The sequence below is a fragment of the Plodia interpunctella genome, chromosome 3, assembly GCF_027563975.2.
Source record: "Plodia interpunctella isolate USDA-ARS_2022_Savannah chromosome 3, ilPloInte3.2, whole genome shotgun sequence".
In the NCBI taxonomy this organism is placed as follows: Eukaryota; Metazoa; Arthropoda; class Insecta; order Lepidoptera; family Pyralidae; genus Plodia; species Plodia interpunctella.
Window position 1 is genome coordinate 4,901,486 of NC_071296.1, and position 19,404 is coordinate 4,920,889.

The following is a 19,404-nucleotide window of genomic DNA, read 5'->3' on the forward strand; positions in this document are numbered from 1 at the left end:
AGACTACAGAGGTCATCATTAATGTGTGTTTTTTAAATAGCCTATTGATGTGTCCCACTGCTGGGCCTCCCCTTCCTTTTTCCACAATGTGTTAATTTGTGTAATAATTTAATCTATGAAAAATATTTGTTGCAGGAAAACGTTGATTCGACAGTGGGATATCATGACAATACCTATTTTATAATGCTGATACATTGTGTCGCAATATTAATTAAGTTTACAAACCTAACGAAACCTATTTTTTATAATATTGATACTTTAACCTCTTTTCATAAAAATGCATTATTATTATTATTTTTTTATAACTACAGGAGCAAATCTGAGATAAACATTCTAAATATGTTACACAGCTTGTAAAAATACTGAAAGTGTGCATCAATCAGCGAAAATTCATGTCAAAATAAGACCTCTTTATTTGCAAATCGATGTAGGTATATAGATAGAACACAATTTATAGGTAGTTCTAGTGGATTACATATCCACTCATCGGAGTATTTTTTCAAATTCTATTATCTTGTTAGCCCAGGGTGTACCACTGCTGGGTAAAGGTCGGACTCTTATTCCGTTAGTATGATGTTTGGGGATGGTATTATTTAATATATAAAAAATATGTCTACTATTCATGCTTATAAATTACGTGCGTTTTTGAATTGTGGTATCGGACGAGAATAAAATGCTCAATAAATAATACATCAATAAGTTGATGATAACGTTTAGTTAAAATAAAAAGTACACTAAAAAATAAATTAACAAATTTTACGTGCGCTGCAATGCAACTTTACTTCATAGATCAGTTTCGTACATCTGTATATACGTAAGAAACTGATCTAACTAAAATTCACAATATATAAGTCTGTGCTAAAATGACTATGTATCTACCTATATCATGCAACCTCTAAACAAACGTTTTTCAGAAACTACAAGTTGCGAATATTATAATCACCTGGTATTCCGCGTAAGGCTGCAAAATTTTATTACGTCAGTAAAATCAACTAGAAATACAAACTTGTATGTTTTAGTGTTAGTAAAATAGTTGCGATAAAAGCGGACAATATAATTGGTTTATGATAATTAGTTACATACTCTGTTGATGACAGAGTTTTCTTTATTTTAAATGTTAAATTGTGTCTGTAAATCTGTTTCGTAAAATAATATACGAGTATGTAATGTGCACTAAATTTCTTCGTATGCAGGGATTGCTGGTACGAATCCATATCTTCCATACAAATATTATAATTACGAAAGTCTGAGCTGATTTTGATGAAATTAAGTAGACATACTTAAAGGCTCGTGGTCAAATATAGGCTACCAGGGCGGTACTGCGGCCAACAACTAGTTAAAGCCGTTGCTCTGGAAGTCTTTGTAATAGAATGGCAAGATTATATAAAGTTAAAAGTAACTTTTAACATCTTTCTTCATATAGCTAATATTACGACAATAACTTTAGGTGAAGAAACATATTTTTAGTAAAGGGTTTAATAGATATTCACCTGTTTCTCAACATTAGATGGTCTGCTTCTTTGGTGTTCCAAAGCCGGCCTCGGTTTGACATTGTCTGGTTCTGTCTCAGCCGCTTTGTCGGTTATTACTGTTAAACAAACATTCATAATTTTATTTACATATTACACGGTTATTGTGTGAAAAAATAAATCATAACACTGAACAAGTTTTGAAAGAAAATCACCATAAAACGCACAACCAAGAGATCAGACTGTGTAATTGAGTCTAAATTCTATTTTTTTTCAAAAAATTTAAAGTATAGCCAACTACATGTCAAGTAACTTGCATGGACCTTTATGCCGCGGTAATAGAAGTGAATTCGTAATTAATTTGGGTAGCTTGATGCGCTGTACAAAACATTTTTGATAAAAAATTACCTGTGACGGTGGGTGCGCTCGTCGGCATGTTAGCTTCTAGTTCGCGAAGATTGATAATGAGGAGTTTGAATAGTTCCCAATCGCCGAACGGCAGATCTAAAATCTGAAAAATTGTCTTTTTGAATACCTACTATCTACAGTAATAAGTAGCTGGTTAGAAATACAAAAGAACATGATTGAAGGGTTATGAAACAATAATAGGGTTTTTTTTATTAGGAAATATTTTTAATTTAGGGCTTTTTTATATCTTTATTTTTATGAAAAACCTTTCAAAAAGGGTTCCAGCTGAAAATAATATGAGAACCGCTGCTATATAACATAAGCCATGCCGCGGTCTTTGCAGGTACACAAAGTACATGCATTTGCGTTGTCTATGTAAATTACATCTTTGGTAGATACAGTATAATACATTGGAGCGGTGGTGGTGGAATAGTTAAAAATCAGCTTGAATGCAATCTGACACCAGAGTTTGCAATGAACACACTCAAACAGAATACAGCATATAACGTAACTATCTATAAATTTACCTAATTAGTTACTATTAGAAATAAAACTTGTTAGCGGCTTCATGTTACAAATCCTGTTATTATCTGTAAAGCAGTGGTTTTCGAAGAAAAAAAAATAAAAACAAGTAATTACCGGCTGCAGGTCGGCCAGCCGGCAGACGGAGAGCGCCAGCCCGCACACGCGGTGCCGCTGCAGCGCCGCGCTGGCGGCCGCGCCGCCGCCGCACAGCGCCTCGCGCACCACCGCGCACACGCGCTCCACGCTCAGTTGGGACAAACGGATGTTCGACGTGTCGTTCTGGGGGACGGATATAGGTCACGTAGTAACATATATGTATCTATAGCAATATGTACGTATATATAAGCAATAAGTACGAGTATGCAAAGTAACAAGTCTTCTTGATGTGAACACAGCATGCACATAAAATAATACATTTCCACTAAAAATAGGTAATGTGAAAATTACAAAATTCTGAATTTCAATTTTATTTAATTGCTCAACAATATAAAAAAATATATTTGCTGAGCAATGCATACACCAGCATAACAATCAGAAGATCTAATTACATCTGAAGGAAAATCTGAGAGACTAGTTATATCGAAGATACTTTTATAACAGCTAGTAACGGTTATTAATTATTACTGCAATTTATGAGTACAGATAATGTAATATCCTACACTACATTGATGGACTAGTAATGTAGATACAACATACCAATCCAGGGAAGGCCGACCTCAGCATGTTATACGGGTTGGTCTGTTGGAATTGCGTTTGCTGTGCCTGGGGCATCGTGGATAAAAAGCTGGGGCCCGTGTTGGCCCAGCCCACCCACACCGGGGACCCGCCCGGGCCCACGCTGTGCACTTGACCTACGGGGCCCGCTGGCACAGATGAATTTGGCGGGGAGGAACGCTGTGATAAAAAGTATAATTTAGAGTAATTACCAAATATATAATCACACCAATAAACGAGCAAATGAAAAGAGATGAAAAGACTACGGTATTGAAGCTCAACTCATAAATCCTAGTGATAAAATCTAAATTGCACTTACATGCTTCCTGTGAAAGAGTTTGGAATGGGGATGTCGCTGGGCTGCCTGCTGCGGCGTGCCCCAAGGCATGACTCCTATCACGGCTTCCTCCTCCGCGCCTGATTGTAGCTGCTCCTCTGGTCGAACAAATTAATTGTAAAAAAAGAACACGATTATCAGCAACGCACTGTGTTGCATGTAACATATACCTTTGATGACCTTCTTGATGTAGGGGTCCAGGTTGATGGTGAAGGGCAGGAAGACCTTGAGGTCGGCGGCGGTGAGCGTGGCGCGGTGGAAGCTGAGGAACACCTCCAGCTTGCGCTCGTCGCGGTCCAGCTCCAGCAGCGTGCTGGCCTCGCGGATGCTGCTTATTTGAGGCTTAACCCTGACAATATACGGCACGTAAGTAACTCTATAACGATTTGGCTCGGGGTCATTTTAAATTTCAATGTTACGAGTTTAGAAAACACGAGTACAAATAAATTTGGAAACACAAATATTTTTCATTTTACAGTATGATATGATTAATATTATACACTTTCAAGAGGAATTTATATTAAATGAGTCCATATGGGCCCTTTTTCAATTCCTTCCCAATATACATATATATATTTTGAATAATATGAATGTGTGAATTTAATTTCCCTACTTTAAAATTTGTCTGATTTGTATTACTAACTTCTCCAGGATATGTTTGAGCGAAGTAGAGTCGTCAATGTGGTCCTCGTAGGTCTCGTGGTGGTAGATGATCCAGGAGGTGCGGAAGGGCCACTGCTCCGTCATGTTCACCCATGACGCGAGCTGGTACCAGCTGAACTCTATCTGGAACGCCTTCAGGAGACGACCTGGAGTGGGTGCTCATTTTATAAAATCCTGACAATAGTTGAAGGCATGATGCAAGGATGTCAAGTATCTGATAAATAATAATCCACTCACCAGTAACATACAGCACGTTCATCAGCCTCCTCATGCTCCTAGGGTTGACATCGCTAAAGTAATCGTCTGTCAAGAGCACTCTCCCCAGATCTGCAGCGCCAGAGGGCGCTACGCCTGTCCTGTGAAGCCCTGAAGCGACTGACGACGCCAGGGAATCTGAAGGGCGAAGTCTCCGCGTCCGAGCGGCAGAGGCCCCCCCACCGCCGGGGTCCTTATTTGGCTGATTCTTAATGCGTTCCTGACTTGACATAAGCTCTGAAGTTGATGATAGACGGCGAGCTGATACCTAGAAAAAAAAACAAGAGATATCAAATTACTTACTTACTTTGACTTGAATACTTGTAGATCTAAAAGAAGATAGGTTTAACTACAACTCTCATATTAAACCTAGTGACAAAACGGGTTCTCAAAATTAATAAATTATCACCCGCCGCAGCACAGAGTTCTGTAGGTAGAATGTTGCGGTAGTATCAACAGAAACACTCACAGATCTCTGCAGCGAAGCACTGAACTCGTCCGCAGCAATGGCCTGCATGCGCCGCGCGGCGGTGGCCTGCGCTGTCTTCACGCGCCGCAGCGCAGAGTTCTGGAGGTAGAAGGGAAGCTGCACCATGTTGCGCAAGTAGTCCCACCCTCCGATGTTACTTTCAGAAAACGCACGCCGACTGTTTATTTCCACGGCCTGTGTTCAAGTGTGATTTTCAAAAGACAAGTTATTATAATCTTTACATTTAAAAAATCCATTCAGAGTCTTATAGTTTTTACAATGTAAAATTTTATGATTTTCACCAAACGGTTTGCCTTTTGAATTTCTGGCTGGAAAACGGATAAAAATATGTACAACCTACGAAGTTCATAAAATTATTAAAATTAAAATGCATGCAGGAGTCACCAAATCCATAAAACATGGGAAAACACATATTTAAAATGTATCATGCAAGGACTGGACTCGCCTTATATTTTATTCGGTAAGTATAATAACACGGCATATGATAACGAGTACTTCTTCGTTGCAATTTCTCTGTAAGTCTATAGTGTTGTCAATAAATAATACATTTGACATATTTTTAATTTTAACTTTGAATAAATATTGCAATTTAATTTTCATGACAAAATTGTAGAATAACAGAGATTCAGGAAACATTGGTACAGTCTCATTACACAACACCAACAAACATGATGCGTAGACTAACCTCCATCCAAGCAACCTGCACATACGTTAATCATTTTAATTTCTGAATTTGGATTTGTGTGCACTAAATAATAACAATTAAAAAAAAGCCATCGTTCTAGGAGTCAGTTATATTAAAGAGAAGTTTTAGTATTAGTATTTATTACAAGAGATAGATTATATGGTTATATAATGTGAAAAGACTTAACTATTCGACAGGCTGACAAGAGTGTGTAATGTAAATAAATGAAAGAGCTTTTAGAATGTAGAAATCCCAGAGCGCACATAATTAATGAATAAACGAGTGTATAATCGGAACAAGGTACACATGATGATTAAATTATCAATACTTCCCATAAAATGGGGGTACTAAAGACAAGCAAATTTGGCTAATAGATCACTCAAAGAACGACCCTAAAGCAGGTGTAGACTATAACAAAATGTAAGGCCAGATTATAAGAAGCAGCTATTTGTGGACAATTAACAGATCGTTTTTTTAGGAGTCCTAACATGTAAAACACCTTCACTGTAATTATTATTATAATAAATCAAATACTAGTTCAAAGCTATAAAGTCTAAAGTAAAACATTTATAAACCACGAAGGTTAATGTTAATGTTTAATTTCCTAAATCATACTGCTGTAAAATCATAAAAGGACATGGTAAGATTGTTACATAATAAGACTTTTAAGAAAAAACGAACTGTAGGTAATACAACAAGGTATGCAAGTAAAGCACCGTAATTTATTTGGCAACATAACGTATACTGACCTTGCTTATAATATGGGGGTCGATGGCCAGCAGCAGTATGAAGGGGCTCTTCGGGTCTGAGCAGAGAGCGTGTACGGCGTTGAGGAGGGCGAGAACTTTCTCTTGTTCGCAGCTGTCGAGCGCGTCCACGACCACCACTAGCCGGGTCTGCTGTCCGGTGAATGCGTCTAAGCAAGAAACCTGAAATATTTTAGTGAGGCCTAGAGATATTGTCCAACTTTGTCTTCGGGTAGAATTGGTCCGTAATTACAAACGAAGGTTTCGAACTAACGTTTTTTAGAAGAGTGAAAAGTAACTTGATAGGTATAAATATAATTTAGTGTGTATTAGATACAAAATTAATTTTGGATTTATTTTGTGTTATGACAATTTTGGATTTTGGACCCACGCCTCTCAGGCCAGTCCAATGAGTTTCTAATAAATAGGTATATCGAACTATTTTGTATGTATTTTATTTTTTTTCTCATCAGGTATTAGATTTCTATGCAATCGTATTATTAACAAAATATCTATATATTTAGTTGATAACATAGGATTGAAGAGAAATATACTTGATGAGAAAAATGTTTAAACAATCCAATAATTGACGTAAAAATTATTTAAATTATTTATATTATCATTTCAATTTGCACACCCATAGCCAGTGAAACAGTAGGATTAACTTTTCTTTGAACACCGCGTTGTAAATTGTGTCAACTCATGTTTTTGCAAATAAATATACCATTGTATTTTACAAATGCATGACACTCTTGCCCTCACCATGTTAGTGAGCGCCTGCACCTCGGGCCTCAGCTTGATGGTGGCGGCGTCCCGGCCGCGGCGGACGGCGCGCCGCAGCCGCGCGCGCGGCGCCAGCGTCAGCGCCGCCAGCACCAGCACCAGCGAGCTGAGGTTGCCCAGCAGCGCCACGCCGCACACCGCCGCGCAGCTGAACAACACTCCTTGCTGCACGTCACGCCGCCTGCACCAAACACCGTCTCTTATGTCCTGTCCGCATTGCGATATTTCACGGTGTTTATTCTCACCAATTATTCCGCACTCGTACCGTATTTACACTTTTCACGAATTTTTCACCGCCTGTGCGAATATTCTAGTAAGATAAAACGCGCTATGAAATATCGCAATGCGGATAAGACCTTGTACCAATGCTTCGCTAAGACCTATTCCAATTCTTCGATGACGTTCATCGAAACTAAGAAAATTTTTATTTTTATAGCAAAACATATATATAGCATAATATTACTAGTTTTCGTATTTAAGCATAAAAATATTTTGGTGAAATGACTCACTGTTGATCATATTCCTTGTCTGTGAGGAACAGCACGAGGACACACAGACCGACGAGCGCACACAGGAAGCACAGCTCAAACGTCACGATGTGCGGCACGCAGCACATGCGGCGCCATCTGTTGACGAACACTTAGTGAAGACGGGAGTGTATAGCGAACAATCGAGAAAGGTGAAATCTAAAAGCGCATTGGCCCAACCAGCCCCTTCTTATTTGATCGGCCCTTTCTTGAATAATTTTCAATGAAACTTGATAAATTGATCATAAACAAAAAAAGCTAGAATGCTAACCCTCAAAAATACAAGACTTAGTTCATTTATATTTCAAAGAACGAGTAAACTCTAAAAACGTGAAATATCATAATTGTATTGAAAAAAAAAAAAAATGTTTTGCTTGCCATCTGGCAACCTGCATTCACGTTTGCTATAAAAAAAGCGTCACCACTCTATGCACAATAAACTTTTAATTTAGGGCAAGGGACTACGTAGTAATAATAACTTACTTCCAACTGGAAGTACTGGACACGGGTTTGGGTCTGAAAGCCCTCGCGAGTCGCGTGCACACGCGTCCGTACTGGCACTCCAGCGCCTCGGCCAATGACCCCAGCATCTGCACCACCATCGCTTCTCCTTCTTGCCCGCCGGTGCTCTTCATGCCCTCTGTGAAGTGGAATCTGGAAACGAAAACATTTTATATAGGTTCCTCATTCCTCAGCCAGCGTATTTGTTAAATATGTTGTGAATAAAACTAGCGTAGACAAGCAAAGGATAAAAAGTATCTGAGAAGTTATTGTGTTACATAAAAGAATCAAAAATAATTTTTTCATGGTCGTGTATTCCTCGTGGCTGACAAGACCCTTCGTCATCACGTGGAATGAACACACATAACGACTTTCTTGGCACTATTAATGGGGTGGTTTACGCAGGTTAAGACAACGGAGATATAGGAGGAACAATCATCTAAAAAACGACAGCTAGTATTGAACATTTCACCTTATTGGTGTAGCGGGCAAGGCCCTTGGGTCGTTGGGTCCGGGCGGGTGGCAGAATACCACTTGTAACACCAACAGTAATGAGTTGAACTTCTGACCCATTGTGGAGAGCATGCCGCCCGCCCACCACCATTCGTATCTGGAATCAATAAAAATGTTTCTCTTTATTAAAATCGACATAAAAGATATTTTTTTACAAGATGGTAAAAAACTCGTCATGCCGGCTATACACTATCGCCGAAAGATGCCGATGCGTATGCGTGAAAATTGCGTAGTTTGTAGGAGTACTTTTGCCAGCCAGCCAGCACACGCAGCAACGTATATCGAATCCGCCATGTTCGGCGAACTGATCCGCCATAGTGTGGAGCCGGATAACGTTCTCGTTTAAAGACAGAATGAGAGCTCACACTCTTTTCTCTAATAACTGTACTATATAACTGTACGTTTATATTTTGTTACATGCAATACACAAACAAACAGCTGATATTTAAACGTATGATAAAAATAAGACTGACTTGTTGCCTAAGAACCACAGCATGTAGAATGCGAGGTATATGGCGATGAAGAGCGCGAAGCATACGGCCACGGCGACGTAGGCGGGCGCTCCGGCCAGCGCCGCCAGCGCCGCCACCGCCAGCGCCGCGTGCCACGACGTCCACCACACCGCCCACGACCACGACCAGCCGCTCTCGCTCCACTGCCGGGCGAAGTTCTTCATCTCCTCTGTGGTCATCACCATTATCATCAACAGTCATTCAAATGTCCCCTTCCTTACGGACGGATAAAGAGTTTGGGCCATGACCCACCACGCGGGCCCATTGCGGATTCCTCTGTGGTCAACTCAACACTTTTAGTTTAAGGCTTGCACACGCAACGGCCAATCTGATCGGGCGTTGTGGGTGAAAGCCTTCAAAAAGTTATTTGAAAATGTTAGGTTAGGAAGCTACCTGCTACGCGGTTTACTTGCACTAGCAATATAGCCTATAAAATCGTCTAATGCGCAAGCAAACCGTATAAGCATACGTCACGTTTTTTCTATATTATAAATTTACACTGGTTTTTAAATAAATTAAGTGGGACAAGAGGTGGTGTATAAAAAAGTCAGTGATAAAATAAAATAAGGAAGAAAGGAGCAGTGGGCCATCAAAATTGATGAAGATGATAAAAACTAGATAAATTATAAAATTCGCAAGTAACTTGTAGATTGCTTAAATAGGCATGCAGAAAATTCATCCAATTTAGATCAAAACATTATCTATATTTACCTTTGAGTTTATTGAGCAAAAAAGATTTCCCGGAACCCCACCGGGCGTACAGCCCCACAGTGATAGGCACAGACAAACTCGGCTCTGATAACATATCAGCCAACGCCGCGCTATACAACTCGTATCCCAACAAATTCTCGTTGTCCTCATTCGTGTTCAGTTTGCGCGCGCCGAAGATCTGGCCCAGTATCGTCTTGTTGTAACTCATGTCGATGTTGTATGGAGTCTCTTTTAACTTGTTCGGCTTGTATAGAAGTTGACTGTTCTTTGGGTTCCTGAGAAGGATTTCTACGATTTGCTGCAAATAAAATAACGTTTCATATATTAATTGCTGGAACATTGCAACTTAACATTAACAAATACATCACTAATATCAATATCACTTTCGGTGAAGTCTACCGCCGTAAAGCGCAGGCGAAGTGGTCAGACATCCATTTCATATATGGTCTTATAGCAATATTTAAATTTATCTCAATCTCCAAATCAGTTTACGAAATAAGGCGAGTTGTACACACCTTGGACAATACAAATATTCAACAACTCCATAACCATATTATGTATATAGAAACATGACTTATTAAAAGCATTTGTCTCAATCAGAATAGCGTCATACCTTAGAGCGCGCGCGCATGGCCACATGTAAAGCGGTATCGCCTCTGTTGTCGGCCACATTGACTCGCGCCTTCCGCTCCAACAACAGCTGCACCATTTCAGCATTTCTCGAACGCACGGCGCGCATTAGAGGAGTGTCGCCGCTCTGAAAATATCATAATTTTTACGCATCCTTATCGTACTTATTTTATTGCAATGACAGGGGATAAAATAATAGGGGCTAACGCCAGCGAGAGATTTCGTTTGGGGTGCTGATACGGCGAAAGGTTAATTAGCAAAATTTTTGACGTTTGCAAATTATCCACAAAATCTGCGCAGAACACAAATGAGTCCATGGAAATCAAACCTTTTGCAACACCAGCGCCCCTATCGACGAATTCGCTCGCGTTCGCCTTCAATGAAAGATGGCGATAAAATGAATCAATATAAGACCAGGGAAGGGATGATTTGAAAAGAAAACACCATAGAGACGCATGGCATAAGTTAGAGGGGCTTTAGCCCAGCAAATAACTAGGAAAAGATCTTACAACAGTGCTGTGTTCCAAATCAGGGTTAGACGCCAACAGCAGCTTCAGTATAGCGACGTGCCCTTTCTCCACGGCAGTGTACACCGGGGTCTTCTTCTCCTTGCCCGGGAGGTCCACGTCTACGTGCTTCTTCAGCAACGCTTCCACTATGTTCTTGTGCCCACCTTTCACTGCATGGATCAGCGGCGTGTCTTTTGAGTGGTCCTGGGAACAATATATTGGATTTTCTAAAAATATTACAAGTGGTTTACAACAAGTCAAATCAGATACTTTTTCTATATGTCAAGAACAATAATTTATAATTAATGGAATGCGTGTAACAGTGATGTTTTAGACACGATTTCAAAGTCAAAAGATAATTTATAGAAATGATCAATCAAAACTACGTAAAATGTTCGTTCATTATTTAAACTTTTATGCATTTTATTTTTCTACACAGTAAATTAAGTATAGTTTTAAAAATCTGTCGTGATGAATTCAAATATGTAATATTTGTACATACAAGTACATATCACATCCTCCAGAATGTACTATTTTTAAAAGGATTTCATGACGCATATTTATTTATACAATGTTTTAGACGCATTACATACATTATACTAACATTCCCATAAAAAGTTGACTACCAAAAATAATTCACAACTCGAGACAGTGGGACTGAATTTATTTATAAAGCAAACATTTACAGAGTCAAGGCAATCATAATATAAACTAAACCCATAGAAGCATACTCATCGTGGCTCGTCAAAACTTATCTCTACGAGAACTGACTACGGTGGCGATGAATTATAGAATGAATTTTAATTTTTAATCCATACCAATACTATGAGTTGTATAGAAGTGTACGATATTTAGTGTACCAATTTCAGTTACCTGAACGTTAATATAAGCTCCGGAGTTGATGAGAGCGACCGCTATATCATAGAACCCCTCTTTGCATGCGATCGCAAGCGCTGTATATCCATCCTTGTCTAACGCGTTAACGTTGGGCTTGTGCTCCAATAGCATTTGTACTATTTCGAAGTGGTTGCCTGTGAAAAATATAGAAGATAAAATATATCTACTCTATCATGTGGATAAACAGCAGTAATATAAAATTACATATAAAATATATTTATAATTTCTGGACAATTACGCTACGAAATGGTACTTACATTCGCATATGGCCCAAAGCCATGGCGCTGATTTTTAGTGAGACCAAATAATTGGACTACAACAATCATAATTTCATCAATGCAAAATAAAAATGCAGAATTTTAATATCATACACATTATAAAGGCCCACGCACACTAGATTGCTTGCTGAGCATCAATTTTACTGCATTTTCAATCGTATGGAATTGTAACGCTTGCGTTGTCGCGCGTATGTACACGTGCTTTAAATTTCCTTACAATATTGTTGTGTACGTGCTGAAAATGCATTCGGTGTGCACGGGTCTTTATTGTATAATTACAAAATATATCACAAATTTAACCGAATCGACAGAAGAAAGAAAAATATATCTCACCATGCGTCGCTTGTAAGAGCGGCGTCCAGCAATACATTCCCGCGGTGTTGGCGTCCGCGCCCGCCCGCAACAACGCAGCACACGCGGTCACATCGCCCGCTCTCGCCGCCCACGTCAACGCCGAGGTTGCATATTTGTCGCAAGAGTTCGCCCTCGCGCCAGCTGCCAGCAATCTTTGCACTACTCCACTGTGACGGCGACCCGCTGCCCATACTAATGAACTGGAGAAAAAAGATGATATAGCGTGCAAATGTTGGTGATTAAATATATGAGGCAGTAAGTGGTTCTACCACTATAATTAGTCGATGCGTGTAGTTGTAGTGGGCACAATGTCGCGCGGTTTTGAGCTGCCGTCGACAAAGTGACGCTCGTCTGTATGGCCCTAAGTCGTAAAAATGCACAGGCGCGAAGGTCACAAATGATCTCAAGGCATTATAACACACCTATAATACTAACTATTCTGTTTATATTACCTATTATTATATACGTTAGGTCATAAATTATATCCACAATACAAATTGCAATTTACATGTGTTGTGGTTGTAAAGAGATATGTCAACTCACAATGTGTCATAATACGCTAATAATGTAATTTTAAAATTATCTCAACTCACATATCTCTATTTTATGAGTTTACTTGGGAATTAATGTCCAGAATATACCTACAAATTATGATTTGTAGGTAGATATTATGATATTTATCAATATTTTATATATTGCTATAAATGATAGTTCTATTTTTATTTAATAAAAATGATACATATCGAGTTAACCCCATAAAGTAAGTAACAAAACTTTGAACTAAGTTCAAGACTTACACTATATTTTATATCATAACAATATATAATATTTACATCATTATCGTCAATAGCCACTTAAACGTCCCCACTGCTGGGGCACTTTCATACATAGATAAAAATCTAAGACCTAGATCAATCTATTAAAAATCAATTTAACCTAAATCACACCCGTGGCCATTCAACAACAGGAGTTGTAAATATAGAATATATATATATTCTACATTTGTTACCTTTGATATATGCCGTCCTCTTCATAAGTGCTATCGCATTTGTGGATTATTGTCTAAGGACATTTTACGCCAACGTACATATAGTTATGGGGTTTTGCAAGCAATTTAAATATCAACTAGCAATTTAATAACTGAATTTATGATAATGTGCATACTTAATATTATAGTTGCCATGTGCATGTACATCAGCTCCTTTCTCCAGAAGGTATGCGACTACTTCCTCGTGTCCTTTATAGGAAGCCCACATCAGAGGAGTCCATCCACCCTAAAAACAAAATAAAATATTGCAAGTTAGCAGTTTCTATAGTAGTTGTAACGTTTTCCTATTGTTCCTACGATATTAGTGGTAATTTTCTAAAGTGAAAATGAATAATATGACCTTTGTTACAAGATAACAAATTTTACATATAATACCCTTGTCACGTGAATAACACACAAAGGCACTGTTCGCGTCTTTATTTCTATTTCTAAACTCATAGAGAAGTTTGTTTGTTTCTTTGTTTGTAATCTTTGTTAATCTTTTTGTACATAAATTTATTAACACATGAAGTCTGTTTCTTACTCTTATATTTTCAGTTATAACGTTCATATATTTGTTTAACACAAAAATTTTCGACGTATGGTTTTCGACCTAGAATCGTTCTACTATACATCCGCCCGTATATATAATACAAGACGACTAGGGATATAAAGCCTAACAGTCAGGAAGCCGGTTATAAAATCAGATCTTTTTTCAAAGTCCAAAGGTTTACTGATTTATTAGGCGGACACCGGACGTCAAGCCATAATTAAAACCGGAAACACGCGAGGACGAGAGAGATTGATTACATTAACACTAATATATTTCGCAAATTTGTGCCAGCATCACCATAATTCCTGATTTAAAATTCAATTACTAGTCCTCATAACTGACAGATGTATTCACAACTAGCCTCTATCTGTCAACGACGCTGTCAACTCTTCTAAAGATAAATATCTCTCGACCGCAAATAGGGAGTACTCTAAAACATTGTCATTTCAACACCTCATGCAGTCGTTATTATAGTGTTAAAATTACGCACCCCCCTTTTTTTTAAAATGTTATTCATTTTTTTAGTTTTGGCATAGACCTGAAAAAATAAAATAAAACTCTAATAATGATTTCTTCAAATCATCGTTAATTTATTTGTTAACGTTATTTTGACCACCCAAAAATAAAACTGGATTTACCAATATGATTTTGTTTTCTAGATTCCCAGTAATTATAGCAATTCATAGTAATCTCATGAGTGTTTACTGTTTATTACCTTGCCATTATTTGATCTTATCAGATCGTCACAAACTGCATTGCATTATCATATTCATCATGACAAACGACTAGAATACATTAGAGCTCAAGGTTCGTAAAGCAGTCCTTAATTTTCACTATGTCATAATATTTTCGACGAAATATTAAGGCATGTGTTTTAACTGTGTAATTAGTAAGCGTAGCCGAATATGATAATAAATGATTAATGATTTACTTATTAATATTGCCCGGAATGTATATGTATAGTGTTATATGCCACATAATGAGTCACGTCACACTCAGTCATAAAAAATACAATTGTAACAAGACTAGTCTTAGCCTGCGTCTTTGCACGCTTTATAAAAGTTCCTCAGGAATCATTGGCAATAACCAAATATTTTATCTAATTTTGAATTTATGTCGAAATCACGACTATTTCTCGTGATAATATGATATTATACACTTAGCTTAAACTCTTTTTATACATTAGTAATATACATAGTTTTCCAGTATCAATTATGAATTTCATAATGGCTGCAGTCAGCCGTATTTTCACAATGTCCTATAGTAGATGGCATCTTGGCAAAGATCCACTCAAAGTATAAATATACCAATTTTGAGAACACTTGTCTCAGAATACGTTTTGGTCATTGCTCTAGATTAGATATGTTTGGGTTGCAATAAAATGCAACTGCATTACAAAGTTGCATAAAATTTAAAAATACTTTTATGAAAAAATAACACCCTATTGGCATTACTTTCACATAATTATTGTCTTTTCTAATAACAGCAGTGGAATATAATAATGCACAAGCATCATGCATTTTCTTATTTATTTATTTACCAATTTATGTACACGACACAGAATATATATAAAAAAAGTGGAATAATAATACATAGGCACTGCCTATTTCTAAAGAAATCTCTTCCAGCAGACCCGAGAGAGGAAAGAGGAAGAAAGGGTAAAGTGCGTGTACTAAACAAAACAAAAAATATACCATTCTATATAAACTTACATAAATATTTTCTGTTTTATATTTTGAAAACAATAATATTCCAACAGGTTAAGTATGTACCCAATGGTTTAGATGGAAGTAATTATTTTACAGGTCAACTCCATTTCAGAACATTCTTGAAACAGCAATCAATAAGCAGACATGTGTGCGTACACGACCACAGTCAAGATATATAAATAAATCGGAAACAAAACATACCGAAATAAACGCAAAAACTCATACAGCTGTGCAGTCCCATGTGCCAAGCTTATCTTTGTTTTGTCATCTTAACTTTGTTTAATGCCGAAACTTCTTATTAATTTATTACGTACTTTAACTTTTCTTTTAATTTAAATTACTGTTGCTTGTGGCTCCGCCCGCGGCAAAATCACATTAATTAATTGTTCCCTTTTGACATGATAGAAAGACAAACAAACACACGTCTAAATTATAATATTAGTATGAATACTTTTCCCATTGCAAAACTAATATCTAAATTTAACTTAAATATACCAGGAAAAACGTTTTAATTAATGCATTGACATATATAACTATCTATAGTCGAACTTCACAACCAGTTTTAATGTAAATAAGAAAAAATAAGAAACAACATTTTATTGTTCAGTATGAGAGTTAAAATAAATTTCGATATTATTTTCCAATATTGATATTTCCAATATTTCGATATTATTTTCCAATGTTATGCGCATAACATTATCATGTGGAGTCCTCAAGGGAAAATAATACGGAAGTAACGATATAAGTTCATGTCATAGTTTATTAATTGACACAGTTAATGGCTTGAAATTAACGATGACGGACACCGCATGATACAGCATATGCTATATCTATATGAACGCGGTTATTAATATCACGGCCTAATTAATAAGGAATTTTCTGTAACGCCTCTCATACTTCGTTAAAAGATCCCGACATTCCCAACAACAACCGCACTAAATCGAATCTAATATTTTATCGATAAGAAACACGCAATCTTTTTAGATATTACGTAGATAAATCTTATAGGTACTTACAGAATGCGAATGGATATTATGAACATTTAACAATATGTGGATATGATTTTGTAATAACTCACACAGTCCCTCGAGTCGACTTTAGCCCCGGCGTCAAGTAGGTCCTTGACAACGGCGAGGTGACCGCCGCGGGCCGCGAAAGCCAGGGGCGTCCAACCGTCCGCGTCGGCGGCAGCCGCGTCCGCGCCCGCTCCCAGCAGCAACCGGACCGCTCCCGCTCGCCCGTTGTCGCTCGCACACATGAGCGCTGTCGTGCCATTCTGGATTTCATTATATTTAAAAATAAAATAAAAATCGAACATGAAAAGAGACAAAATATGTAATATTATAGTTAATTTTACTAAAATGCTGCAGAGATAATGCTGCTGTGGATTTAACTTCAGTTTCAAACAAATCGAACTTCATTTAAGATGGTTTAGGTCACATTTCTGTGGTTTATGTACAATAAATTAAATGTCCATAAAGTAATAAATCTGATTAGATGGTACACAAATGTGTCCATTACTCTATGTGATTATTTTATAGAGGTCTTCAGTTCGTTGAATTATGAATCATTTAAACACAATGACAAAATTAAAAATTGTCTTTCAGTTGCTAAAGATAAGATTATTGAGACTATTCGTTATTTATGTGAATTAGTATGCAACATATTAGATGGCTATCATTGTTAATATCTTTATATTCTTTTGGATAAGAATCTTACAAATTGTAAATGAACATTATAGTCATAATAAAACAGATATAAAATTCATTATCTGAATTTATAGTCTGGAGCAAAAGATTTATGCGCAAATGCGCATAAATCTTTAATGGAAATTTAAGTTAGGATAGTCACTAAAAATTATGAAAGAAAAGCAATTTTAAACGAAGTTGACCTAATAATACTTCGCTGGCGACCTTTTTCTTATATCTGCCAGCTCCGCATTATCGGCGGACTCAGACAGAATGAACGTACATTGCGTAGTTTGCATGTGAGCTTTTTTTACCGCAAGAAAAAAACAGCAGTATACGCTGAATAGCAAATTCACCGCTATTCACCGTTACATATAATTATATTCATTAATTCTATTCAGGGTAACTTAAGGTGAAACCGCCAAATATTTGCCGATACAGTGGAGCAGGCATCTGAGTAGCTGAAGTCTCACCTCGTCTCTGTCGTCAATGTTGATGTTCTTGTTAGAGTTGAGGAACTGCTGCAGCTCGGCGGTGGCGCTGGTGTCGCCGGTCGCAAGCTGCGAGAGCGTCTTGAAGCACGCCAGCGACACCATCGACTCACTGCGGTGGAGGCTCTGCAAATAACACATTTTTTAAAATAAAAAGTAACTTGATTGCGCGGAGTGAAGAAAGTGATTTAATATTATTTTTTATTATTGGCGAATTTGCAAACAGCATGTTGACTATATTAAGAAAAATATTCGATTTTTTAATCATAAATAGTACATTATAAATTTCTCTTAGCCAATTATAAACAGTAGCGGTTTAAATTCATTAATTCACCATAACAAGATTATTTTACTGCATTAAAAATGGAAATTGACAAATAAGAAATATAAGAAGAAAAATAGGAAATAAAATTTTATGTTAGTGATAATCACACAACACACGCAATGCACTTCACTGGTAGAGACGCCATGCCATGTAAGATCATTAACAAACTCAGGGAACAGGGGAGGACACAATCATGATGCTGTTAAAATAACAAACCACATTCCAAAATCAAACAGAGACTTAATATTTGTTATGAAGAAAACATGATTGTTCTTTTACATTGGTATTTAAAATAGTGACAGATCCTATTACTTATTACTAAAAAAATAGATAAAGAAAAATAATATAAATTTAAATACTTCGCTCGGATGGAAACTCCAGCGCAACATATTGACAACTGGAAATTACAGGGTTACAATAGAAACGCACTAAGATTAATAAACTGAGATAATTTTGCGGCCAATGTAACAATGAGTTCATTAATTACACCGAGAGCAATACGTTAGCTCGACACACTTCACTACTTAAAATGAACGTATTTATAGATATTGTGATAACGTGATATCGCAAGGTAGCCCAATAAATTACAGAAGAATGTTTGGATATTTCACGTGAAATTTATTAGTCATGATAACATTAAAAACAATAGTCTACTCGTACTTCCTATAAAAACGAGCGCGAAAAAATGTTCGTAACCTGCATTATAATTATGAATTTAAAAATATTTATTAGGACTACATAGGCTATACACACAACTAGTATAAACTATTTTGTTTGTGAATTGTAGAGTTATATTTATTTTTCTTGTTGTGTCATTATCCGCAAGTTTTAGGATAAGGAAGAAAAGTAATATTGATGTACTTACCTAATAAATTGTATAAAAATAAGCAAAAACTGAAAGTGTACAATATTTTACGCGAGTGTAACCAAGTTTAGTGATGAACTTTTGAGAATATTTGGGTCTATCAAAATTCAAATGAGAGGAAATAAAGTATTTTTCTGTCAATAAATATTTTAATGTTACTGTTAGTTACAGAAAAATATATCAATAGTATTCGAAGAATATCGGACAGTCACTACGGTAAAAATTTAGTGTTTTATTTA

General features: G+C 37.0%; 1 protein-coding gene across 12 annotated transcripts in view; it reads right to left on the reverse strand.

Annotated features, from left to right (window-relative positions):
- Arms (Ankyrin repeat-rich membrane spanning) overlaps window positions 1-19,404 on the reverse strand; it is a 35,379-nt gene that overhangs the window by 3,246 nt on the left and 12,729 nt on the right. For 6 of the 12 annotated variants that reach the window (XM_053770130.1, XM_053770124.2, XM_053770126.1 and 3 more), the window contains exons 2-26: window positions 17,958-18,101; window positions 16,875-17,072; window positions 13,672-13,781; window positions 12,487-12,707; window positions 11,852-12,009; window positions 10,979-11,182; window positions 10,453-10,596; window positions 9,840-10,137; window positions 9,090-9,297; window positions 8,576-8,713; window positions 8,086-8,256; window positions 7,585-7,701; window positions 7,055-7,256; window positions 6,296-6,475; window positions 5,547-5,561; window positions 4,841-5,035; window positions 4,354-4,639; window positions 4,097-4,262; window positions 3,624-3,802; window positions 3,436-3,551; window positions 3,099-3,296; window positions 2,517-2,681; window positions 1,878-1,980; window positions 1,491-1,588; window positions 944-961 (exon numbers count right to left, since the gene is read on the reverse strand). In XM_053770130.1, coding sequence (XP_053626105.1) covers window positions 944-961; window positions 1,491-1,588; window positions 1,878-1,980; window positions 2,517-2,681; window positions 3,099-3,296; window positions 3,436-3,551; window positions 3,624-3,802; window positions 4,097-4,262; window positions 4,354-4,639; window positions 4,841-5,035; window positions 5,547-5,561; window positions 6,296-6,475; window positions 7,055-7,256; window positions 7,585-7,701; window positions 8,086-8,256; window positions 8,576-8,713; window positions 9,090-9,297; window positions 9,840-10,137; window positions 10,453-10,596; window positions 10,979-11,182; window positions 11,852-12,009; window positions 12,487-12,707; window positions 13,672-13,781; window positions 16,875-17,072; window positions 17,958-18,080 — 4,011 coding nt within the window. In that variant the 5' untranslated portion in view covers window positions 18,081-18,101. Of the gene's footprint in view, window positions 1-943; window positions 962-1,490; window positions 1,589-1,877; window positions 1,981-2,516; window positions 2,682-3,098; window positions 3,297-3,435; window positions 3,552-3,623; window positions 3,803-4,096; window positions 4,263-4,353; window positions 4,640-4,840; window positions 5,036-5,546; window positions 5,562-6,295; window positions 6,476-7,054; window positions 7,257-7,584; window positions 7,702-8,085; window positions 8,257-8,575; window positions 8,714-9,089; window positions 9,298-9,839; window positions 10,138-10,452; window positions 10,597-10,978; window positions 11,183-11,851; window positions 12,010-12,486; window positions 12,708-13,671; window positions 13,782-16,874; window positions 17,073-17,957; window positions 18,102-18,659; window positions 18,833-19,404 lie in introns of those variants that run through there. The other 6 variants (XM_053770125.2, XM_053770122.1, XM_053770134.2 and 3 more) reach the window with 4 other exon arrangements.